Source organism: Pristis pectinata, chromosome 25, assembly GCF_009764475.1.
Source record: "Pristis pectinata isolate sPriPec2 chromosome 25, sPriPec2.1.pri, whole genome shotgun sequence".
NCBI lineage: Eukaryota > Metazoa > Chordata > Chondrichthyes > Rhinopristiformes > Pristidae > Pristis > Pristis pectinata.
The window spans coordinates 20896697-20923565 of NC_067429.1; the positions used below are offsets into that span (position 1 = coordinate 20896697).

Genomic DNA, 26869 nt, shown 5'->3' on the forward strand with positions numbered 1-26869 from the left:
ACAGAAGCCTTTCTTCTATGCTCACCTCAACAAGAATCAAGAAGTGAACTGATTCAACTTCAGTAAAGAGGTCCTCACTGAAATATTCTACAAGCCTCAACCACAAAGCAATAATAGTATAAATTTTGCCAGTGGCTCTTAAGATTACAGTGGCTATGACATTTTAAACTTCTGACCCTTTCCAGTTTGCAGCAGGAGATTTCTTCAACACCTCCCAGTTTGCAGGACACCGTTTTCTACTGCAGATGAGAAGAATTAATCTCAATCTCCTTTGGCAGAGACCAGAAGGCAGCAAGAGAAATTCTGGCTCCCAATAGCTCTGGGTGCATTTGAATACAATCACAGTACTTTTTGTGCAACACATCAATTCCAAAATGTGCTGTGATCAGAAGGGATACCACTCTGAGAATACAACTGGTCGGGCTAAATATACAGTATTATGGTCACATGATGGCCATTGCTTAGTATCCTGAAAGCAACACTGATGCATTCATTCTGTGCCAGTCTCTTATACCAGCCATGTCTAAGCCTTTAAAGCATACCACAGGGTGTTTACACATCAACTAGGATTATCTTTGCTTCTCTGTTATGCAGCTTAAGCACATGAGGTCAACGTGCCCACAACAAATGCCACGTTATCATTTGTTGTGCACTGAAATGATGAACACAAACTTGGTGCAAGGCCTACTTCGAGCAAATGGAAAAGGGTTAACTGTGAATCATGATCCCAATGTCTGTTTTCCAGCAGCCTCCCATTTAGGTCCTATAATTTAGGTCCTATAACCAACGGATAATATGCACGACAAGGTGGAAAGAGCAAATTAAATATATCTTAAAGGGCTTAAGATGCACTCACATACTACTGTGCTACAGTTGCCTTTTGAATGAATGGTTAGAAAAGTCTTTCATTATCCCTGTCTAGAACAGGAGCGTGGCCTCCACTCATCTCACTGCTGCGCGGTTGTCAGGGCAGCTGCGCCCGGTTGCTACGAGACGCTTCAATCGCGGTGGGATTGTGGGAGCGGGTGACGTCAGAGCGGCGGCAATTTTCAACGACGAGGCAGCTGGAAGGCGAGTGTGGGCCTGGGATTTCCGGTCGTTGCCGTCGTGGAGAGCGAGGGGAAGATGGTAGGTAGTTGTTTTTGCGCGTCGTGGAGAGAGAGAGAGAGAGAGAGAGGAAGATGGTAAGAAGCAGTGGGCCCCGTGCAAGATGGGGGCGGTAGGAATGTGGACGTGGGGTTCTCGGCGCTCGACCCTGGGAGTCCCAAGTAGGGTGTTCCGGTCGGACCAGCAGCAGGAATTGGATTATTATTGTCACATGTACTGAGATGCAGTAATTTGTCGGCAGTACGTGCTGCTGGGCTAAGTAGTGCGAGTAAATTAAACTCCAGTAAAGGAAAAGGGTATTTCGGAAACTGTTTATAAACACGGTCAACGTTGTGCACGTAGAAGGGTTGTGCAGTCGCATAAACAGCGAGCCTAATCTCCTTCTAGAATAACAAGGTCGTCAGGGGGGCGATGTAAAAGACTGCAGATGTTGGAATCTGGAACAACAAGCAATCTGCTGGAGGAACTCGGTAGGTCATGCGATATCTGTGGGACAGAAAGGATTTGTTGACATTTTAGGGCAAAACCCTGCATCACTTCATCAGATGGTGCCTGTTGATTATTGAGCACCAATTTGACAGCTATCTAATTATAGGCCTGTGATTAAGAAGGTCTCAAGCAAGCTGCGATATCATTGGAACCATATGACTAATATTAGATCCTTAGGAGTGAATTGATAGATCCAAATCCACCTTCTGTAGTAGGCTTTATTACTCAATGTACAAGCTAGATAGCTGTGACTTAACAGGGGCATGGATCTTTGTGAAACTGTAGAATAGTTGTAGTTAGTAATCTTATGTACAACATGATGAATTACATAGATCTCAGACAAATCTGCCCACCAATTGTTTTCCTTTCTACCCTACCGTATGGTGTTTTGTCAAAAGAAATTTGAAGATTAGGATTTACAACTGAGCTGCCTATATACTGCAGTCTAATAACTTAGTTCAATCAGGTTATTGAAATGTGATTTTATTTCTGGAAGCCCTATTGAAAGTCTTTAAAAATTTGTCATTCTAGTCAGTATATCCTTATGACCCTTTCCTACAACCTGAAGTAAAAACTATTGATAACGATTTAAAGTCTGCCACTATTTCCTGGGATTTCCACAAATATGCCCTGAGGATTCTTTCAAGCCTGTTAGAGCTGAAAAGTTACAACTGTGCCTTTTATTTCTTCATTAAGGCTAATTACTGTATACACTGTTGGCCAGGCATGGTTAATCAGAAGTAGCTGAGCTGTCCAGGCTTAATTTTTCATATTCAGTGTGATTGAGTATGCCAGACCAAAGGAGCACAAATTTGCAAAGTCAAATAGTGTCTACTTTCAGAGAAATGCACTTAGACCCTTTTGAAATCAAATGTTCTAATGAAAATTGAGTGCAGAAATTCTGTTCACTTAAGTAATTTACAGTGTATGGTATATTGAATATACTAACTGGATTGTTATAGTGAGTTGCTCCATCCATCTGTAAAACAATGACAATATTTATAGTGCTCTGAATGTCCCAAAGTACTTTACAGGAGTATATAATCAGACAAAAAATAATATTTATCTCATTAAGGATATATTAGAACAATGCCCAAAAAGTTGGGTACAAAGGAAATGAGATTAGAGAAGCTTTGAGACTTCCAACGCTTAAGTTCTTGATCGATAAAGATATGGTCAGCATCGAGTTTGGGATGGTAAGAAGCAAATCCAGTGTTGTGGTATAAATTTTTTAAGTTGAAGAGCCCCAAGAATTAGCAGCAGCAAGGGCCTTGGGAGGTTCTGGAATGAGGGCATGGAACCCATAATTTTCTGCTACGAGTCAAATTAAGGCTTTTTTTTTCTCTCAATAATGAGCACAAGGGACTGAATGCAAAAGGCTATGTAAAAGTTGCATGGCATTTGAGATGTTGTCTTCAGACTTGTACGTTTGTACTTCAGTGCCCAAAACATATTGGTTTAAGTGGACAGTGTGGCATAGCTTGGATAACACATTTTAACACCCATGCAGGCAATGGTGATTAAATTGGTCATAGTTGGCTTTCAATATTTTTGAATATAAATGGCAAAATATCTGCAGTTTTTCTCCAATTTATATCTTGAAACTAAAAATTTTATTTTTTTGCCAAATCTTATATAAAAGCCAAGATGCAGATTGTCTTTAATTAAATAATTTTTTGCCTAATTGCCTTTATGATCAATGTTCCAGTTAAGGTGAGCATTAATAGCCTACTTAGTAGTGGGAAATGCACTTTTAATTTCCAGAGAGACTTGTGAGAGATTTGTTATTTATTTGAAGGAGGTTTTGTTTTTACTTCAATATCAAAACACCATTCATCTGGGAATTAATAAGTATTTTCTGTCATATTGTTGATAACTATTGTATATTTTTGGTTTTACAGCCATCAAAATGCAAAAGGGCTTGCCAACTTCCTATAAATTATATTGACCAAAAAACGAATACCATTCACTCATTGATTTCTTCAGTTCTCAAAGTAAAACAACTATACCATAATTTTTCAAGGCTCCAAAAATACATGTACTAAATAATATCTAAAACTTTTCAATTTCATGAATTTTAATTTGACGATGACTAGTCCTATAATATTTTGAATATGCATTTATATTAGAAATTGACAAATGGGAATGAGTTGAGGCTATAATTTCATCTCATGTTTATGGATCATGCTACATTTAATTCACTCGCATGGTCACCATTGCCCCTTGCCTTCCTCAAACTTTATTCCTGTGGCCACTTGCTTTTTGCAATCCCTGTATGTATAATGAAGCTTGGGCTTTTGTCATTGGTGTGCTCTGAACTGGAGAAGTCCATGGGGTGGTACAGTGGCACTGTAGGTATAGCAGCTATCTCATGGCTCCTGAGACTTGGATTTAATTATGATCTGCAGTGCTGCTCGTGTGGTGTTTGCACATTTGTTCTGTGACTGCCTGGGTTTCACCATCCTCCTCCTCCTGCATCCCAAAGACATGCTTGTTGTTAGGTTATTTGGCTCCTGTAAATTGTCCTAGTGTGGGTGAGTAGTAGGAAAATCAAGGTGATATTAATGGGCATGTATAAGGTTATTCGGACTTGGGGGTAAGGGGATGGAATTGATGGGATTACTCTGAGAGCTCGCTTACACAACCATTTGTCCCATTAAGTATGGGGGGGGGTGCGGAGACCTTACCTCTAAAATGCCCTGATGGTTTTTAGATAGCTTGCTTGTAAAAAGGCCTTTTTAATTTGAAACTTCAGAATATTAAGGTTAAATAAAATTTTAAAAAGAGAGCTTTTACAGTACCTGCATTTACCTTTTCAGTGCAAGCTGGCGACCCCATTCAAACAGCTGGAATAAAACTGAGGAGCCCAAAGCGTGTAGCATCTAATCTCTGCTCTGAACTCACTGCTGAGTCCTGTATTGGAGCTAGAGGTCAGATGCACTGGCACCTAGTTGTCGATTTCCTCAGCTGCGGAAGTCAAGAATAAGCTGACTAGCACGCTGCAGCTAGCTAACTATTCTCTATGGAACTCCTGGCTTGTGAACAATGCAATCCAGCCCATTATCAAGAAATCAGTCTCTCAAATGTTGGTAATTTTTCTGGAGCTTAGAGCATCTTTTTGTACAAATTCAGTATTATCACATCAGTAATAATCAGGGCAGGCAAATTGGTAGCCTTGCTATTCATATCAATTTATTATCAGTCATTGAAGGGAATTGTACAGGTTGGTGGTCTTTTTATCTTGGGAACCTGGTTTCAAATTTTGCCCACAGAATTTCTTTGCTGGGAACAAGATGTGGTGTGAATTGGGTTTGAGTGCATTCAATCAACTTATTGGCATGTACCTATAAGTGTAAAATTGTTTTTAATTAAATGCTAATAAGCATTCTCATTCAGAGAAATCACAGGATGGCTGCAGTGAGAAGTGGGGGTGGGGTGGGGAAGGTTCAGGTGTTCTGTGTGCAAGGATATATTTTGGGGTATGGAGGAGGGACCTTTAATCTAGTTGTGCTGTTCCTGGAAGCATCGAAAATGTAAGCTGTATCATTTTCTCAGCATTAACATCTTTTGTGTTGATTAGGACATTTTTTCTTTTATTTAAAAAGAAGTGAAGTATGGGTTACTGGTTTTTATTTACATGAAGGCCAATCATTCAAACTGTTATAAGCATGATATTCATCATTTGTCCTTCAGTTTATTTAATCTTGAGTTGTAAATGATCACAGGTAAAATTTTCTCTTTTTCTCAAAGGTAATTGAGCAAAAGCTCTCAAAGGTAATTGAGCAAAAGCTCTCAGGGATTTCTACACTGTCACAACATGTTATGCATTCCTTTGATGCATTCCATGGATGTAAACTCCCAAGTCCCAGCAGTAATGAAATTGTTGTTTCTTGTCATACCATCCATCATCTTTATACACATTCTCTTACCTTTAAGTTCTCTTTTCAATTCTTTTTATAGAGTATTTGATGTATGACTGTAGTGGACATAGGATTGGAATGGTCTCTTTTGGTTTGCCAGTTTTCTGTTTGCAACATAAAGGTTTTATGATTAAATTGCTGCAAGGCAAGAATTATAAAGACCCAGTTTTATGATATCTTGGAATTTTATGTAAACATTTATTCTAATATGCCCTTGAAACATAAAACAAAAATTGCAAAGGTTATCAAGTATGCATTTACAAATCTTTGCCAAGTTTCAAAAAATGTTCCCAGCTGAAACCTCTGGTTTTGGTCCATCAAAGATTGTTCTGTTATGATCATCGGCCTTGTGAAGAACAAGAGCATTTGTAAGTGACACCGGTCTGTGTACTTGTTACAAAACTCCACTCTCTTAACTTCATTGCACAACAAATGGGGGGGAAATTGAGTGGCAAAACACCCTGGAGTGTATGTCCACAGATCCTTAAAAGCAGGCAAGAAGTTCATTAAGAAGGTTAAAGAGGGTGCTTTCATTTTTTTTTAGTTGAGGCTTATAGTAAACACACTACTTGGGCCACAGCTTGAGAAATGTGCAAGGCTCTGGTCACCACATTACAGGAAAGATGCAATTGTGCTGGACAGGAAGTTATCATGAATGGAAATTGGATCTGACGAAAGATTAGAACAGAGGAGGTTGAGACACTACTAAGTATAAAAGTAAGGTGCATTAGTAGAGTAAATGACAAGGAAATATTTCTCAGAGACGTCAATAAACGGATGGTATAGATTTAAAGTAATTGAGAGAAGGTCAACAGTAGAGATGAGGGTAGAGTTTCACACCCAATTAGTAAAAGTGAAAAGTGGTCTGGAACTTGCTGCTGAAAATGGTGGAGAAAGTAGAAGCTCTCATCACAGTGAAAAGTTCCATGGATGTGTAAGTGAAGAGCCATGACCTGCAGGATACTGGCCAAGTGCTGGAAGATGGAATTAGGTTGGGTAGCTCATTTTCAAACATCACAGCCCCAATGGGCCAGGTAACCCATTGTAAATTTTGTGTTGTAAATAAATGTGTTGTAATTTTTTTATGATTCATAATATGTTGGAGCAGATTACTCATTAGTGTCAATTCATTATATATCTGTGTTCTAGTTGTACTAGTAGGATAGTTTGATCATAGCCACCTCCATGATAGAAAACCTGCATAGTACAAGGTTCAATTAATGTTATATTATTAAATGAGATGTTTTAATACTAAATCATCATGAGAAACATTGTTAAATTATATTTATGTGGCTTGATTTCTAACCTTCAATTTCACAGCACTTGACCTCCAAGGTCTCTCCTTGTATTGTAAATCATTTGATTATGAACTACAATTTTGTTATTAAACTATGATTATTTTTATTCAATTATTTTAGAATCTGTCAATGCTGTTTATTACCCGTTTCAAATTTTCATTAAGAAGGTGGTGGTGAGCAACTGGCTTAAATCTCTGCAGTCCTTCTGATGAAAGTATTTCCCTTTATGTTATTGGATAGGGAGTTTCAGGACATAAACCTGGCACTGATGAAGAATTGGCCATGATGAGTTCTGGGGTCAACTTGTCCTGGCAAAACCCAAATTGGGTAAATGTAAGTAGGTGGAAATAGGAAACAATACAGATGTAAGAAATATGAAATGATAAAAAAACAGAAATGCTTAGCTTGTCAGGAAACATCTGTGGAAAGAGAAACATTTAACACTGTTTTAAGTCACCAGAGCTTCATCAGCTGCTGAATGACACCTTCCAGTACCTTCCTGTGATGTTTGAGAGCAGATTTATTGCTCAGGTGTGCTGTGTCCTCCTTCTCTGGATATGGCATACCTTTGGCAGGTAGGTGCCTATGTTGTAATTCTGCTGGAACAACTTAACTTGAGGCACAACTAGTTCTGGAGCTGTGGTTTTCAGTAGCACAGCTTTTACTCTCAGCCATTTCTTTATATCACACAGAGTGAATGGAATTGGCTGAAGATCTGGGATGGTGACAATTCAGGAGAAAATGGAGATAAATCACCTTGGTACCGTGTTTTTGGCCCTTACTTGCTTGACCCAGTTATTGCTGACTACTTTCACAGTGCAGAATTTTTCAGTCCTATTTATATTTTAATCGGATCTTTTCTGATGCTCTGCTGGTGTTGATGACATTACTACCTAGTTTAGAAAATAATAATGACTAGAAAGGGCTCTCCACTACTGTGTAAAGATCAAAGCATCTAGGCCTCTGCCATAAATGAATGCTGAAAATTCTCAACAAGTCAGACAAAATTTTTGGAGAGAATCTGAGGTGGTGATTCAGGTTGATGAGCTGCCTATTCATCAATTCTGATGAGATTTTATGGTTGATGGTCTGTTTGTCTCTCCATAGGTGCTGCCTGGCATGAGAATTTCCAGCATCCTGTTCTTATTTCAGATTCTCAGCATCTGCAGTTTTTTTTTCAGTAGCCTTAATCTGGGGGAATATGTGCATCATCTTTGCCAGGGGTTGTCATCCAACTAATATTTTTCTGTTATTATCTTAAATAATAACAGAAAGCTAGCCTTTACTATTTTAAAATACAGCTTTTTTTCTTTGGGTAGTTACAATACATGCTGAGCTTCCTTTCAGGTGGTATGTCATGGAAAGCATTCTGCAGAAATTTCTAATTTCACGTAACTGTGTTACTGTGAAGTGTTCCCCCTGCCTCAATTGTAACATTCTTTAGATTATGTTCATAGTAGATATTTTTTGACAACGAACATGCCTCTGTAAACATTCTATACATGTTGAATCATGCATTATTTAAATTAAAATTATTTGTTTGTCCTGTCTGAAGTAAGCATATAGTCTAATTAAAAATTATTGGTGCTATGTGAACATGCAAAATTATGAATTTTTACACGTGGGTAGCTTTTAGGATTTAAAAAAACATTTGGGTTTTTCCTCTGATGGTTGAAAATAATTAGTTAAAGATGTCAATCCTGGCTTTTTGCAGGGCACTTTCATTAGGCCTGTTAATAAAATGCAAATACAAAACTTTTAAAAATCCATGCAAAGTTTATTTTGAAACTTCTTTTTTGGAAGTTAATTATTTCTTACAGCAATAAGGGGTTGTACAGAATCAAGATTTTATTATGACCATGGTGTTTCACTTTTATGGGCTCATTTTTGAATTCCCTTCCTTTCTCTCCTTCAAGGCTTGTAGTTTCCAGAAGCTGTTTTCTGTTGGAGAAGAGTTTGATGATGACGATGATGTAAGTGATGTTTAATACAATATGCAACCTTAAACTCATTTTCATTTATAATTTCCAATCTCCATTGCAGTGATACAGCACGTTGATTGCTGAAAATACCCCTCGATTCTGTTTCTTTATATTGGCAGATAAAGGAAAACTAACCTTTTACTATTTTAAAATACAGCTTTTTTTCTTTGGGTAGTTACAATACATGCTGAGCTTCCTTTCTTAGAAATCAAAAGGTACCCCTTAAGTGGTGGTAAATGATCAGTTTGCGATGGATAAACAATTTTTTTGCAGCTGCTAGGAAATGTCTTAACTCTGAAGGTCCAAGGTATTGTTTGCTTCTGTGCAGGTCTTGCACAATGTAAACCCATTCTTTCATCAGGTGGATGAATGAAAGGTAAATACATTTACTTAAGGGGACTTGCTTGAGGTCTTTTCCCAGAAACCAAAGAGGGAGCAACTTGAGAATAAATCGTATTGAAGTAGGCCTTTCAGTTGTTTTGAAGGTCTGCTTCGCAACATAATTTGGTGCAGGATATGTTCCGAGGGACTAAAAGAAAAATCATGGGATTATCTGCAAGTTGTGTGATGCATTTTTGTGATTGATTGTCCAAAGCAATTTTAAACCTATGTCATCTATTGACTATTTCAGCATACTGCTAACCTCCAGCCGTTCTTTGCACAGTGATTAATAGTGTGAGGTGCAGCTGTAGACCATAGGTTGTATATTTTCTTTATTCTTCAGATTGAGTTACAACTGTGGGAATTTTGTCAGTGTAGCACCTGTGGAAGTATTGGAGTGTTTATTCATTGACTTTGTAAGGTTCCTGCTGATCACTCCACAGATTTGTCTGGAGACTAAAATATGCACATAGAACCCATTTTTGATGAAAAATTGTTTTGTTAGCAAGGAAAATAAAAAAAAAAATCTATATTGTCCTGCAAGTTTAGCTATGGATTTCACTGAATATGGAACTTGGTATTCACTAGGTTCTTTCTCAAAATTTAAGAGAAATGTAGGAGAGGTTTGCAACAAGATATAGGAGCACATTGGCCTGGAACTTCTATTCTCATGTCAGTACTAATGCCAGGAGTTGTCCCATTTTTCCCATGGAGCTTTCAAGCATTGGTGAGGGCTCAAGCTGCTATGGCATCTTCTGCCCTGCCATCTGAGCTGCCTGCTGTCTCAGGTTAAACTTGGTGCGAGCACAGCTGTCCCCACTAAATGAATGGGAAACATTGGCTGCTGGGAGTAAGTTAAGTAGAGCTTATTTTGTTACTTATTTAAGTTGTTTTCGTTGTTTTTATGAGTTAGTGTATTAATTCTTTTTTAATTGTGAGTACAGCAGGATGCCTGCTCTGGACTGCCCTTGTGTTCAATTCCAAAGACTGCAATGGGGCTATTCTGGAACTAACTGGGTTCTCAGAACAACATAAGATCTGCTTTAGTAATAAACTCACCAAATGAATGTGTAACTGTAAAATTGTGTATCTCATAGAGAAAATGAGATCAAACATATTGGAAAGTATGGGATCTGGGGCTGCAGATGTGCCAATCAGTTGAAGTACTGATGCAATAATAAGGTCATTTAAAAAAGCTAAACGAAGAGTTCCTTTTTGGAAGGAAAGAACTGAAAAGCTGAGATGTTGTGTTAAATTTGTATGAAGCCTTACTTGGGCTGGACACACTGGAGCTCTTTTCTTAAGAAGGCCTTCAAGGTTATGAAAGAGCTTCTACGGGGATGTGTAGACAAACTATTTCTGTTTGTGGGTAAAAATAGATGTTGACATCATTAAATATAAGATGATGATTAGTAACACCAATACGGAATTCAAGAAAAATTAGTTTCCCTATAGAGTGGTAACAAAGAGTTATTGCAGTGATTAGCATGAATGTATTTAAAGGTAAGTTAAATAAATAAAAGTGGAAGAAAAGAATCTAAAAGCAAGATTTTTCTCTGGAATATGAAATTAGCTTGGATCTATTTTGCTATATGTCTATTCCTATGTTGTAATATCTTGTTATTACTTGTAATATCATGATATTGCAAATGGTAATTGAGGGTGAGAAGTATATATTCTTATTGTTCAGTAAGTTAATTTTTGAAAAAAAGATAAAACACGATTGACATTTTCTTTGTAGGATTTCCCTTTATTGGTTGAGAAGGCCAACAGACTGTTCTAATTTTTAAAAAAAAATAAGGACATCCCTGAACTTGATGTGTTCTCCTCACTTTCGCCTCAGTCTGGTTTTACTTTGCCAGTTTGGTTTGATTCTCTGTGTAACCTAAATAGTTACGATCAGTTTTTGATCTTTCATTAAACTTTTGTTTTCATTAAATATCTTTTGATGAGAATGCTCATTAATAACTAATTCAGAATTAATTGTATGTTTATGTAGATAAATGGTTACATTTTGGCATATTTTACACTTTAGTTATAATTTTAACAAGTATTAATAAAATTTCTCATACTTTGAAAATGCAACTGTTAGCTTTTCCAGTGTTGTGCAACTAATTTTATAATCTGCTGTCGACAGGATTTATTATCAGCAGCATTGGATGCTGAAAGCACAGCCATCAGTCCATCTGGAACAACCCCTAGTGTTGGACTGAGGCCTATTACTTCAGCCCTTAGGACACCAGCTCATTCATGTTACAAACCTGTAAAATTGGCATGCAGCATTGCAGGTCAGAAAGATTCTCAGTCAGAACCTGATTCTGTATCAAATAATATAACCAGTGATGAAACTCTTGCAAAGAAAACATTGACAGCATCTTTTGATGTCTCTTTGAAATCACCGTCGTGGCCAAACAAACAGCATTTAACCCCTAACTTCAATTTTGTTAGCAATGCTTGGCAGAACATCACTATAAAGCCAATCACGGATGCTGGCAAAGAAGGTGATGATTTATTGTGGGCTGGTTGTGAAGAGCTGACGGAAGCTGGGAATACACAAAATTCCACGTTGGGGAAAACCAGGACTTCAACTTCTAATGAAAAGAGTCTTTCAACTCCTGGAAGTGCTTCTTCTCAAATATATTCAAGAGGTGATCGTGCTCTACCACCAGCCAAATTTCCACGGTTGCCAGGAGGCCATGCAGAAGCTGATAATGTCAAGAGTCAAATTTCTCAGAAGCTTGTGATGAATAATTTTGAGGATGCAAGTAAAACCTACAAGGATCTTAATCAACCATCATATAGATTCAACAAGTGTCCAATTAGTTTAAGCAATGCCAAGACTGATGCTGTTGCAATGGGAGGAACCAAGAAGTTGTCTGGTCAGATAATTGATAATCATAGTTGCACAGCTGAACTGTCTAACACTGTGTCTGGGAGTAAATTATGTAATCCTAGCCCATCTAGCACAGTCTCAACAACAAAAGAATTATTAACACCAGTACCACAAAATTCTTTAGGAAAACATACAACAGATAATACTAATGGGCCAGGTAAAATTGACTCCCCAAGTTTGCAGTCTGCACAACACCAGAAAATGAGCTCTACTGCCTTGAGAAACTGTCCAAATTCAACACCATTGAGACCAAGAACTCCTCTTAATAATACTTCAACCCCCACATTTTCAGATGGAGGCCTCAGACGACCAATTATGTCCACAAGTGAATCTCGAACACTGATGTGTACTATAGAAAGCCCTTCAGTTACTGCAGGAGCTCAGTGTTCGCCTGCAGCAAATTCAAGTTGTGTGGGAACTCCTGTAACCAATCGCCTGATTCAGCTGGTATCAGCTGCTAATCGGACACCAGAAATTCTGAAGGTCAACAGACCTCGAGCAAAAAGACGCTTCCCTGGACCTGCAGGAATTCTTCCACAACAGGTATGATGACAGACTCTGTTTAAGTAGGTTCTAAAGTTAGTTCTGTCATATTCAGTAGCTAGTCAGTGTGAATAGAAACTCTTCTGTTGTAATCTACTGTGATTAAGTTCCATGAATAAGAAGAAAACAACAAAATAATCTCAAAGGAAAGTGTGTTCCTTTTTCTCTCTCAAACAAGTAATATTTCTGGATATTGTGCTGCTTAATTGGAGATTTAAAATTTAAACAAGTTCGGGCTGATGTGACTCTAAATTCAGTCTCTAAGCCTAGTTGTGGAAGTAGTATATCTTAATTTTTTTGAATGATGAGTGTAGTAAAGAAAATGGTCAAAATTAGATTGGATTACTATGAATACAGAAGATGAATACTTCAAGAGACTACAATAGTTTCAAAGTAGGAAAAGTCACTGATCACTGAAGATGTGCTCTCAAGAATTCTGGAAGTCAGAGGGTATATTAGAGCCCTTGACTACAATTAAGCTCCCATAAATGGGAGGAATGCCAAAATAGATCTCTGCTCAAAAATAAAAGGCCCAGACAAGGTAAATGTTGACTGGATGTCATATTATAAATGAAAGATAAACTTTTAAATACCATAATATGGATTAAAATTAATAGCTGCCTGGAAAGGCATGAGAGGATCATCATATTTCTGATTTGGGACTAGCTAGGTATATTGTCTTTTATTTACCTTTTTAATGAGATATGGGTGATATTGCCCTTCAGATGTGGGGTTTGCCAGGCCATTTCATTGCATTGAGTCATGTACAGTACAGATCAGATCAGGTTAGGGCAGCAGATTTCCAAAAGGAAGTTGGTGAACATGCTTGTTTTTTTTCCAACAATGCAGTAAATGCATAGTCACTGTAACTGATACTAATGTTCTTTTTAACTCATCTTTAACTGAGTTTAAATTCTTTAGCTGTTTTAAGGGTTTGAACTTGTCTGGATATTTAATCACCTCTGAATTGCTAACCCAATAATTTAACCATTTTGCTACTGTATGATCTTAGTAATTTCATTTGAAAAAGCTATTTAGTATTATCTGTAAATTTTCAGTTACACTGGTCTGCAGAACTTTTACTGAGCATGTCAACAACGTCATTGGCAGGAGTGATGGGAAGGCAGAATTTCAATGATTTGGTGTTTGGATTCGTTTAGAATTTCATTTCCTTATAACAACCAATAAGTAACTGCACACAGTAACTGTAAAGTTTGGAAAAATAACAGATGGTATTAATAAAGTTCGAGATGCTGTGTATGGTATTAATTGGGAAAGTAGCAGCATGGTTATTGAAAGTGGTGTGAGAAGAGAAAACCAGAGAGAGTGGTTAAATGTTTTTCAAATTGGTGTGTGTAAACAGTTGTGAATGCCAGACTTCAAGACTAAAAGTTCCGAAGTACTCAATGGACTGCCAATAGGATTAGAGAAGAAAGAGTTTAGGAAGCATATCAAAGCTATTGACAGGAACAGAAAGTTTGCTAAGGTAAAAGGTTTTAATTATGTGAACCACCAAGTTAAGAGGGAATCTGGTAAAGAAAGTAAAAATATAGAGATTTTGGTGATGTAAATACTCCAAGGGTGCATGTTTATTATCACCAAAAGGATGATGGGAGAAGAGACTGAAAGGTTTTTATAAATAGAAGCATGAAATATACTGCCTGAAAATGATAGAAGAAAGACATTTTAAAATAAGATGTATTAATATTTGAACAGAAAGGATAAGGCAGGAGAATGTTGATAGTAGTTTTGCAACATCTTGGACGTCATAAATGTGGTGCAAAGAAAATAAAAAAAATACAAAACATCCTGTCGGAGTTATTGCTACGTGGAAATACCTGATGGTGTATGCCAACATCTCACTTAATGCTTTCCTGCGTTGCTTTAGAGAGGCATTGAAATTTGTTCAGAATGCTTGTAGTTTCATGATTTGTAAAGGTTTTATTTTGACAGCACTTGAAAAGCCAGAATTTGGAAATGTCATTGATTTTTAGTATTTATGAGGTCTATGCTTTTTCTAAAGCAATTAATGACAAAATTGACTATTCATAAAGCTATATCCTAGGGACTGCTAAAGTACTCCTGTTATAAACTGAGTACATCATCTAGTGTGAGGAAGTCTCTTAAATTCCCTCTGCTAGATCTGTGAACTTGATTTGTTAGAGTAAATAGACATGAATTCCAAAAGTAAAATTTGACGTGCTGAACCAGCATTTGCCTAGCACAGTAGTTCATATGGTATTATTGCTTTGAGACCTAAATTGCAGATTGATGTTCTAACTCTTTCTATCAGAGCATCCTTTTTAATCCAAATGTTTACTGTGAATCCTGCTTTCCTTCTAGCATCATGGTAAAAACCTGGATGAAGTCTTGATTTCAGCCCCACAGACACCGGCACATGGTGCAGTGCCAAAACTACGCCCTCAGGTAAACTAGCAGATTTTCTATCAAAAAAGTTGTTACATCTTAACATGTACAAATTAGTCCTGAATTTTGAGCTGTTCAAGTATGTGGATTAGGATTGTACAAATCTTTCACTTGGGCGAACATAGTTGGCAAGTTAAACTTTTAAAATTGTATGACTATATTCGATTCTACTTGGTGAAAGGTAGTTCACCTTCTAATTGCACCATGAAGTCATTATACCATTACTGTTTTAGGTGGAAAAAAATCACAAATTATTGGCTAATTGTAGCATCTGCAAGCTGACAGAGTCCATGAACTTGATGAATGACAGTGTAGGCTCAAAGGATTATATAGTCTTCCCCTGTTATTTTCATATGTTCTTAAAAGTCAGTACTTGGATTCTTGCTGTTTTCATTTGAATTAACAGCATAAATTACAAGCAAGATCTCCAGATTTGCAAAACATGCCAAAGTAGAGCAAGGAATGTAATGAGCAAACAGATTTGTTATTTACATTTATTGAATAACTGAACCTAGTCTGTTGTGGAGAATTGAAAAATAATTGGTCAACAGAAATCAAAGGGGGAAATACAAACTAAAGGGAAGTAAAAGAAAAATGTAGCAGTTCTACAGGTAGCTGAAGAAAAGAGAAGATTATCCGTAACATTAATAGAGTTCGTGTACAAAACCAAAAGTAAGTTGCATTGATGTATTACTCCGGCACCATTAGGAGTACTGATCATAGTCATTGTTACTGAGTTTCAAACAAAAAATTATGTTCCTACAGAACATAATATGGTGCAGAAATGGTGATCGGGGTGCACAAAGTGCAGAAGTGAAGATTAAAAGATTCTTGGTATTGAAATTCTTATTTAAATGTATGAAAGGTTAAGGGTGTTGTAATTATTTCTTCCAAAAAAGATTTTTTTGGCTACTATGATGAAGGACCCAATAGTAGGCAGACACAAGTTGGGAATTCATAAATATGAAGTCAGCCCTCAAGTAAAATTAGAAGTTGTATAAGAAGTCTTAAGGAATATAATAAATGGATTTAAGAAAAAAGTTGGGGTAAAGACTGAAATATGTGATGAGAAAGTGGGGGTTGGGTCAAGATTTATCTGTCAATAAGAAGAGAAAAAACTTCCCAAGATGTCTTGGACACAATGAATTATTTCTGAAATGTAGTCACCAATACTTTGAGCACATACTAAAGGGAATATGCGGACACCCATCTCTTCTTTCTCCTTCCCCCTTGCTGCCACAGGGGGAAGGAGAAAGAAGAGATGGGTGTCTGCTTGTACTGCACTTTCTCTGTAACACTTTATTCTGCAATATGTTATTGCTTTTCCCTTGTACTACCTCAATGTACTGATGAAATGATCTGTATGGATGGCATGCAAGACAAAAGTTTCTCACTCCCTCAGTAGGTGTGACAATAATAAACCAAAATTACCAAATTACTATCTTTCTAACTGGGAACAACCAAATAAAGGAAATAGACATTTTTCACCTTGAATGGATACATTAGATATGAATTGATGTTCAGGAGATTTCAACCTGAACTTGAGCAATCAAGAAATCTAGGTAACATGCAAACTGCAGTACAAGTCAAGTTCCATCAACATCTCAATACCTCAGATCACACTATACTTAGTGGACTTTGTGCTTTGATTTTTGATGATATTAGATTATCACTTTTGAAGTATTCTACTTATAGAGCTTATGTAGATTATAAGCAAGCTGCAGTTGCAGATAATTTAAAACATCAAATGGCCAACCAAACTAGAAAGGCTGCAGCTAAATATTCTGCGATAGACAATTTCATTACTTAGAGAAACAAAGGACTGCAGATGCTGGAGGAACTGAACAGGTCAGGCAGCATCCGTGGAGAAAAGCAGGTGGTCAATGTTTTGGGTCAAGACCCCGAGAAAATGTTGACCACCTGTGTTTCTTCACAGATGCTGCCTGGCCTGCTCAGTTCCTCCAGCATCATAGCATTTTTCATCAGTTTCAGTACTTAGCCTATTCAAATGAATATTTACAGATCACTTCTGTAAAACTCAGGTCTGTGCCACCAAAGGTTGTAGACCACAGCATGATTCACTTGTAGATGCAATGAGTTGAGAGCACTCAAAGCTGCGAAGTGTGGAAGTTTCCCCCTTTTTCTTTCTTGCTGAAAATTGTTCACAGGAAAGGAGTTGACTGCTGTACGGGTAATCCACTGGTAATAATTTGATTGTAGTTATTAAAAAAAAAAGTCAGTTTTACTGAGTTACTGCATTAATTATTGATTTATTTTCCTTCATCTCTTTCTCAACTACACCCTTCCCTTAAGGTATGTATCCTACAGGTTAAGGGAGTGTGAATTTTCGGTGTAATGTCAAAGATTGATGAGTGAGCAAGGAAGTACAAAGTGCCAAGCTGGTCTGTTGGAAGCAGAACTAGGGATTAGAATAATGTTTTGATTCTTCTGAAATATAGGTTAATAACATTGAAGATACAAAATCCTATTTGCTGTTTCATATTTCCTGTATAATTTTTACAATTTGCATTAAAGGAAGTTCTGAGTTCTCAACAATCCATTGAAGATGACTTTGGGAGAGGCCCATGGGCTACCATGAAAGAAGAGTTAAGGTTGGATGAAGGGGACACAAGCTGTTTCCTTCGAAACTATAGCATTGTCATGGTTCTACGAAAGGTATGTTTAACAGTCATGTACTCTAACTGATCCTATTAAACAAGTACAATTTGAGGATAAATAATGCTGACCACAACATCTTGGAGTAGAAGGGAAGGGAGTTGATGGGAAGGAAGGAAAGCATTGTGCTGTAGTTGCAGGAAACTATAAGGTCAGAAATTATTGCATAGAAATATGATTTTTGTAGCGGCTGCTACCGTGATGTGAAAGCAAGACACTAGTCGGTGGGCTGCAGAACAAAAACTGATTTATTTTCCCGCCTTGCGCGGGCCTTTTAAGAGGAACGGTTCCCGCCCACCGAAAACAGAAATGATGCATGCGCTACGTCATCAAACTTTTCCCGCGCACGGGTTCTCCCCGTCACTCGGAAGACGAAGGCCCAACACCATCTTGGGGTTTGCCGCTCCGATGACGTGCGACCCGACCACCAAGCCGGTTCACTTGCTCGGACGGTGAGTCACTACACAACCCCCACCCCCAGAACCGGCAATACGGTCCCCAAGGTTCGTGGGCTGTGCTAGCTGTTGCTTAGGAGGTCGGCCTCTGTGTCGCAGTGTTGGGACCTTGACTGGTTGTTGTAGATCTAAATGGGCCGGTTTGAGGTGGTCTGTCGTGAAGACCTCTTCCTTGCCCCCAATGTCCAAACTAAAGGTGGAACCATTATTCCTGATGACCCGGAACGGCCCCTCTTATGGTCGTTGCAATGGTGCCCGGGGTGTACCCCTGCGAACAAAAACGAACTTACAGTCTCGTAGTTCCTTGGGCTCACAGGATGGGGCTTGACCATGCCGCAAAGTGGGAATCGGTGCCAAGCTGCCAAGCCTCTCGCGCAGTCTTTCCAGGACCACCGTGGGTTGTTCCTCTTGGCCCCGAAGGGCGGGTATGAAATCCCTTGGGACGACCAGGGGCACCCCGTACACAAGTTCAGCTGACGAAGCGTGGAGATCTTCCTTGGGGGCAGTGCGTCTGTCGAGCAGGACCCAAGGCAGTTTGTCGACCCAGTTAGGACCCTTCAGGCAGGTCATCAGGGCTGATTTTAGATGGCGGTGGAAACGTTCCACCAACCCGTTTAATTGAGGGTGGTAGGTCGTGGTGGTGTGCAGCTGTGTCCCTAGCATGTTCGCTAATGCAGACCAGAGGCTGGAGGTAAACTGGGTGCCCCTGTCTGAAGTGATGTGGGCCGGAACACCAAAACGTGAGATCCAAGTTGTGAGCAGCGCCCGGGCGCGGGAATCAGTCGTGATGTCGAACAGGGGTTGCCTCTGGCCACCTCGAGAACCGGTCCACGATGCTAAGGAGGTACTGGGCTCCCCTTGAAACTGGCAGAGGACCAACGAGGTTGACGTGGGTGTGGTCGAACCTTCTATGGGTAGGCTCGAACTGCTGTGGCGGGACCTTGGTGTGCTGTTGGATTTTTGATGTCTGGCAGTGCGGACAAGTCCTGGCCCACTCACTGACCTGTTTGCGCAGGCCATGCCAGACGAACTTGCTGGTGACCAGTCAAACAGTTGATCCGATGGACGGGTGCGCCAACCCATGTACTGAGTCGAAAACGCGTCTCCGCCAGGCTGCAGGAACTATAGGGCGGGGTTGACCTATTGCGATGCCGGAAAGGAGGGTCCGCTGACCTGGACCGACTAAGAAATCTTGGAGCTGCAGGCCCGAGATTGCGGTTCTGTAGCTGGGCAGCTCGTCGTAGGCTTGCTGTGCGTCAGCCAGGGCCGTGTAGTTGACACCCAGGGACAGGCTGTGGATGGTGGATCTGGAAAGTGCGTCAGCAACGACATTGTCCTTTCCGGAGACATGTTGGATATCCGTTGTGAATTCAGAAGTGTAGGACAAATGTCGCTGCTGACAAGCTGACCAGGGATCAGAGACCTTGGGGAAGGCGAAGGACAGGCTTATGGTCAGTGAAAGCAGTGAAAGGCCTGCCTTCTTAAAAAAAAGTACCGGAAATGCCAGACCGCCAGATACAGCACTAGAAGTTCCCGATCAAAAGCGCTGTATTTCAGTTCGGGTGGTCTAAGGTGCCTGCTGAAAAATGCCAAGGGTTACCAATGGCCTTCGATTAGTTGTTCCAGTACTCCACCAACTGCAGTGTTGGATGTGTCCACCATGAGGGCAGATGGGACGTCTGTCCTAGGGTGTACCAGCATCGCAGCATCTGCCAGGGCATCCTTGGCCTTAACGAAGGCAGCCGCAGCCTCATTGTCCCAGGCGATGTCCTTGCCCTTGCCAGACATCAGTGAGAACGAAGGGCGCATGATACAGGCTGCAGCAGGGATGAACTGATGGTAAAAGTTGACCATCCCCAGGAATTCCTGCAGGCCTTTGACCGTGTTGGGACGGGCAAAATGGCGGATAGTGTCTACCTTGGCGGGTAGGGGTGTTGCTCCTTCACTGGTGCTTCTGTGGCCGAGGAAATCAATAGAGTCAGGTCCGAATTGGCACTTGGCTGGGTTGATAGTGAGGCCAAAATCACGGAGACGGGAGTACAGTTGGCGGAGGTGGGAAAGGTGTTCTTGGTGGTCACGACTGGCGATTAGTGCGTCATCTAAGTAAATGAACGCTAAGTCCAGGTCTCAGCCTACTGCATCCATCAGCCACTGGAAAGTCTGCGCGGCGTTCTTAAGGCCGAATGGAGTGATAAGTGCAGTTTTGGGGACGTTGTCAGGGTGGACCATGATTTGGTGGTATCCCTGGACGAGGTCCACCTTGGAGAAGATGTGGGCCCCATTTAGGTTTGCCGCAAAGTCCTGGATGTGAGGGATGGGGTGGTGGTGGCGTCATTCAGCCTGTGGTAGTTGCTGCAGGGCCTCCACCTGCTGGTGGCTTTGGGGACCATGTGGAGGGGGGAGGCCCAGGGGCTGTCTGACCTGCGAATGATCCCCAGCTCCTCCATGCGGTGGAACTCTTCCTTTGCCAGGTGGAGCTTGTCTGGAGGTAGTCGTCGTGCTCGGGCATGAAGGGGTGGCCCTGTGGTAATGATGTGCTGCACCCTGTGTTTGGGCATCGAATTTATAAACTGAAGTGCCAAAACCAATGGGAACTCAGCTAGGAGCTTGGTGAACCCGATGCCGGACAGGGAAACTGAGTCCAGGCGCGGGGCTGGTAGTCTGGCTTCTCCCAGGGGGTAGGTTTGGAAAGTTCTGGAGTGCACTAGCCGCTTCCCTCGCAGATCGACTAACAGCCTGTGGGCGCGAAGGAAATCAGCTCCCAGGAGTGGCCGGGCAACGGCAAGGGTAAAGTTCCAGGTAAAACAGCTGTCACCGAATTGTAATTGAACTGTATGAGTACCGAAAGTCCGTATCGTTGTGCCGTTTGCGGCATTGAGTACAGAACCTTGTTGCCTGTTATAAGTGTCGTGGCCGGTCAGGGGCAAAATACTGACCTCTGCTCCAGTATCGACAAGGAAATGACGCCCGGACTGCTTGTCCCAAATGAATAGGAGGCTGTATTGGCAGCCAGCCGCCGTAGCCATCAGTGGCTGGCCCTGGCGTTTCCCTGAAACTTGCAGGGTGGGTGGCATCGGGCCTCCGCGCCCCACCTCTGATGGTAGAGGAACAGCTGGTTGCCAGTGTCATCGTTTGTGTTTCTGGGGTGTGGTCGCTCGGTTGCTGGGACTGGTTTAGGTAGGCATTGGGCTCACAGCCTGGCAATTTCGCCAACGGATGACCCGCTCTCGTGTTTGGCCTTCCACAGGACATCTGCCCAGGCAGCTACCTCACGTGGGTTGCTGAAATCGGCATCGGCCAACAACAGGTGAATGTCATCGGGTAGTTGTTCGAGGAAGCCCTGTTCGAACATTAGGCAAAGCTTATGTCCCTCAGCCAAGGCCCGCATCTCGTACATTAGGGCCGATGGGGATCTGCCCCCCAGGCCGTCGAGATGAAGCAGGCGGGCGGCGCACTCGCGACAGGAGAGGCCGAAGGTCCGAATAAGAAGGTCTTTGAAAGCCGGGTACTTATCCTCCTCCAGAGGAGACTGGATGAAGTCTCTGACCTGGGTGGCTATCTCCTGGTCCAGAGAGCTGACCACATGGTAGTACTCTGTGGAGTTGGAAGTGATCTGCCGTAGTTGGAAATGTGCTTCAGCCTGGTCGAACCAGACGCTGGGCCGAAGCGTCCAAAAGGTGGGCAGCTTGAGTGCCACTGTGTTGGCTGCTGCGTTGTCGTCCATTGTGCGGGTCTAAAATCTATTTGGACCGTCGGGGTCACCAATGTAGTAGCTGGTACCGTGATGTGAAAGCAAGACACTAGTCGGTGGGCTGCAGAACAAAAACTGATTTATTTTCCCACCTTGCGCTGGCCTTTTAAGAGGAACGGTTCCCGCCCACCGAAAACGGAAATAAAGTATGCGCTAGGTCATCAAACTTTTCCCGCGCGCGGGTTCTCCCTGTCGCTCGGGGAAGACGAAGGCCCAACGCCACCTTGGGCCTCACCGCTCCGATGACGCGTGACCTGACCGCCAAGCCGGTCTGCTTGCTCGGACGGTGAGTCACTACTATTTTGCCGTATTTGGAGAGAAGTGTGTGGCACTAATGGCAAATTGAAAGTTGCCAAAAGAAAAAAATGATGACATTAGGATAGCCTTGCTTTAAGAAATAGTTACTGTGGTTTAATCCCTTTTAAGATGTGATTTTAAAACTTTGATTTCTAGGCAAACAGCCATAAATTCATTGCTGCACTGACCTATGGGAGATGAGTTGGTGCTATCGCAGAGATGAGGTCAGATGGGGAAGTGGAGTGGGAAGATCACAAAAAACAAGAGGGTAATAACAGCCCATGGATCTCCAAGGAGAAGCTGCTCTGCACTTTGAGCATCAAGCAGAGCATTGCACCCCATAGGTGTGGGTGGTCTCAACCTGAGCAGCAGCACTCCCCCCACCCCCCCCCCCCCTCCCCACCAAATGGCCAGCAGCATCAGGCTCATATATCAAATAGTTATCCACAATTATCAAACAGCTGGCAATTAATTTTTTCTAAATAAAACTTACAGGAGGTGATTTTCAACATGCTGAAAGCAATATTCCTGGAGGACTCATTAAATCATGCATAATTCACATCTAATACACTTGCAAATTAGCAGAGGCTTACATACGGAGGTTAAGACTTGGCTGAAGGAGATAAGCTTCACCTAAGCCTGGTTGGGACCAAGGCTCTTTTCAATAGGATAAGTAGGATAGTAACTGGGATGAGGACTTAGCACATAGAGAGAAGATAGTGTGAAATGTGATGGTCAGAAAATATGCTTTCCAGGTGAAAATACAGAAGGTAGTCAGAAATGCTAGTGGAATGCCAGTCCTTGTACCTACAGGAATGAAGTACAAGGGTATAGAAGTTGGGTTAATGTGCTACAAAGCCTAAATTGGAATATTACCAAGAAAGGTTTAAGCAGTTTTGGATTCCAGACATTAGGGAGAATATATTGGCCTTGGTGGAGCAGTTTTACCAGAATGTCAGGATCTTGGGATTACTGGCAAGGGCTGTGTCTATTACCCATCCTTAACTGCCACTGAAAAGGTGATCGAGCTGCTGCAGTCCTGGATTACGGGATTTGAACCTGGACCGCGCCCTAGAATTATTGGATTTAGACCAAGTGCCAGTGAAGGAGCAGCAATATATTACCAACTCAAGGTGGTGTGAGACTTGGTGGGGAACATGCACCTGGTGATATTACCTTGTGACTGAAGCTCTTGGATCTAATAGTGGATTATGGAGGTTTGTCGGAAAAACAGTGCCGGTAACTGCAATGCATTTTGTAGATTGTACACCCTGCACTACTATGCCCCAGTGGTGAATAGAATGAAGTTTAGGGTAATGGACAGATTACCAATCAAACAGGCTATGTTGTCCTCAATAGAACTGAGCTTATTTAGTGTTATTGGAGCTTCACTCATCCAGGCTGGCAGAGAGTATTCCAGCATGGTCCAAATAGATAAATAGGCTTTAGTGTGTCAGGAGGTGAGTCACTGGATGTAGGGTTCTGTGTCTGACCTACTTTTGCAGTCACAACTTTGGCATGACTGGTCCAGTTGAGTTCCAAGTCAATGTTTACCATGACCCCTCCCAAAGATGTTAACGATGGCAGATTTGGCAGCAATCTTGAGGGTAGGTGGTTATATTCTCTTATTGGATATGGTCATTGCTGCTTTTGTGGCATGAATATTACTTGTCACTAATTTAGCTCATTCCTGAACATTGTCAATGTCTTGCTACATTGAGGCATGGACTGGTTCATTTGATGAAGAGTTGTAAATGGAATTGAACATCACGCAGTCATCAGCAAACATCCCTTTTTCTGACTCTTATTATGGAAAGAAGATGATTGGGCCAAGGAGATTGTCCTGCAGTGATGTCATAATGTCCTCTCTCAACCACGTCTTCCTTTATGTGAGAGATAATTGTAATCATTAGTGCTTTCTCCTTGATGCCCATTGAATTCAGTTTTACCACAACTACTTGATGCGATAATCAGTCACATGCTCCCTTGATGTTAAGAGCAGTCAGCCTTGTCACTCCTCCCTAAATCAACTCTTGTCATCCTTTGAATTAAAGCTCTGAAGTCTGTAGCTGAGAAGTTCAAGTGAAACCAAACACGTCATAGGTGAGCTGTCTGTTGGTGAGTAAGTACCACTAATAGCAATGATGACAACACCTTCCCTCACATTGACAACTGAAAGTAGAATGATTAGGTAATTGGATTGGATTTGTGCTACTTTTTGCAAATAGGACTTTACCAGGCAATTTTCCACATTGTCAGCCACTGGCACAAACTGAGTGAATTCCATGCAACTGAAGATGATTTGAATATATTAAGAAGAGCTGGTAGAGTGGTTGGAAAATATCTGCTTCTGCTGGTTAAAAAGTCTAAAATGGGTGGGAATAACCTAAAAATTAGCTGGGCTTTTGCCAGATTTGTTTAGAGACACTAGTATCAGAAATAGAAGTTCATATAAGCTGTCGTGTTATTCATTTAGCATATGCAACCAAATTTCTATCGTGGGAAGTCCTCCTCGACTTGCGCAATATTTAGCCTTAAACCTACATAATTAAAGTGGTTTATCTGGTACTTGTCACTTTTTGCACATTGTCTGCTGTACTTGCATTACACACTGCTTAGACATTGAAAATTCATTTGCTGTAAAGTAGTTTAGAGTTTCAATTTTATTCATCCAACTTGATCTAATGTATTCCTAAAATAGATGAAAGTTTTAAGTGACTCATAACTGTTTCTATAGGCAGCCTTAAAACAGCTCCCTAAAGGCAAGGTTCCCAACATGGCTGTGCTTGTAAAGTCACTGACACGAACAAACACGGATGCCAGTGCTGTTTTTAAAGATCCATCAGGTAAGGTTTTCCTTCTGACACTTCACTATGGATTTAATAATTGAAATTGCTAGAATAACCAGAACAACTTAACGTGGTGCAGAGGGATAACATTGAGATCTGTGTGGAATTCAAAAAATTTTGTCTTCAAAAACCAAATTTTTATCCTGAAAGTTATTGCATGGGTGTAGTCTATATAGATTTGAGTCCATTAACCCACTTCCTTTTGATTACCTGGTATAGATGATCCTACATGTGCTAAATACTCACTCCTATGCTTGTCGTCATCTGCATGTTGGCACTATGTGTTATAGCCATTGATAACTATGATTTTGATTTAAAAGCTTCCTTTACATTTATTGGGACTCTTAGAATCAGATTTATTGTCACTGACTTACAAATAATCCTTCCTATAATATGGTAACTTTAACTGTACACAGTACTCCAGCTGTGGCCTAAAGTTGCTTATAAAGTTGTAGCGTAACCTACTCTTTGTCCCAGCTAATGAAGGAAAGTATTCCATGAGTCGTGTTCACCACCTTATCTACCTGTGCTGCCATCTTCAAGAATCCTAGATTGGTACACCAAGGTCCCTCTGTTCCTTAATACTCCAAGGACCCTATTGTTCATTGTGTAAGCCAACCCTTATTAGTTCTCCCAAAGTGGATCACCTTGCACTTATCAAGATTAAGTTCCACTTGCCATTTGCTCTGCTCATCTTACCAATTGATTAATAACATCCTCTAGCCTACGTATATCCTCATTATCACCAACACCATCAATTTTCATGTTAACTGCGGTTGCTAATCATTCCTCCTATATTCACATCCAAATTGTTAATGTATATAACAAAGAGCAAGAGTCCCAGCACTGATCCCTGTCTTATATCACTGGTGACAGACTTCCATCACCTTCTGCCTCCTATTACAAAGACAATTTTGGATCCAATTTGCCCACTTGCCTATGATTCCGTGGGCTCTAATCTTTTTATGCCTGTTTGCAATGTAGGACCTCATCAAAGGCCATACTGATCCATGTAGACAACATCGACCACACAATCCTCATTGATACATTTTCTTACCCCTTTGGAAAAATTCAATGAAATTGATCAGACAGGATCTCCCTTAACAAAGCCAAACTGGTTATTTTTGCTTAATCCCTGCCTTTCCACATGTAGGTTAATCCCATCCTTCAATTTTTTTTTCCAATAACTTCCCTACACAGGCCAGTAATTACCTGGCTTGTCCTTGCTGACCTTGAATAGAGGTACCTCATTTGCTGTCCTCGCCTGTGACCAGCAAAGATTTAAAAATCTCTGTCAAGGACCCAGCAATCTCCTGTCTTGTCTCCCAAAGCAACCTGGGATGCACCTTAGGCATTTATCCACCTTTTAACCCACTAATATATCTAATACTCCTCCTTAATGATAGTGTGTTCCAGAATATCCTTGAATTCTCAAACTACAATGTTCTTCTTGGTGAATATACAAGAAGTATTCCTTTATGGCCTCACTCACATCCTCTGGCTCCAAATAAAAACCAAATAAAAACTGCAAATTTTGGAAATTTGAACTAGAAAACAGAAAATGCTGGAAAAACTCAGTAGCTCGGGTAGCATCTGTAGAGAGAGAAACAGTCAATGTTTCAACTCTGCATGGCTGCTTCTCTTTCCCTAGATACTGCCAGACCTGCTGAATGTTTCCAGCATTTCTTGAGTTTTATTCCTGGCAGTAATCTGTGCATCCTCATGAGAATGGCTTTCTCTGCCATGGGACAAAATGATCATCTGTGTTCAGAGCATAATATTCATGTCTCGTGCATGTTCT

At 40.8% G+C, this 26869-nt stretch overlaps 1 protein-coding gene across 1 annotated transcript in view; it reads left to right on the forward strand.

The window, feature by feature from the left end:
• The first annotated feature begins 1079 nt into the window (after positions 1 to 1079).
• hrob (homologous recombination factor with OB-fold) overlaps positions 1080 to 26869 on the forward strand; it is a 35990-nt gene continuing 10200 nt past the window's right edge. Inside the window, exons 1-7 of the mRNA XM_052038737.1 lie at positions 1080 to 1128; positions 7055 to 7147; positions 8731 to 8787; positions 11315 to 12613; positions 14957 to 15040; positions 17576 to 17716; positions 24957 to 25065. Of these exons, the coding sequence (XP_051894697.1) occupies positions 1126 to 1128; positions 7055 to 7147; positions 8731 to 8787; positions 11315 to 12613; positions 14957 to 15040; positions 17576 to 17716; positions 24957 to 25065 (1786 nt within the window). The 5' untranslated portion in view covers positions 1080 to 1125. The remainder of the gene's footprint in view (positions 1129 to 7054; positions 7148 to 8730; positions 8788 to 11314; positions 12614 to 14956; positions 15041 to 17575; positions 17717 to 24956; positions 25066 to 26869) is intronic.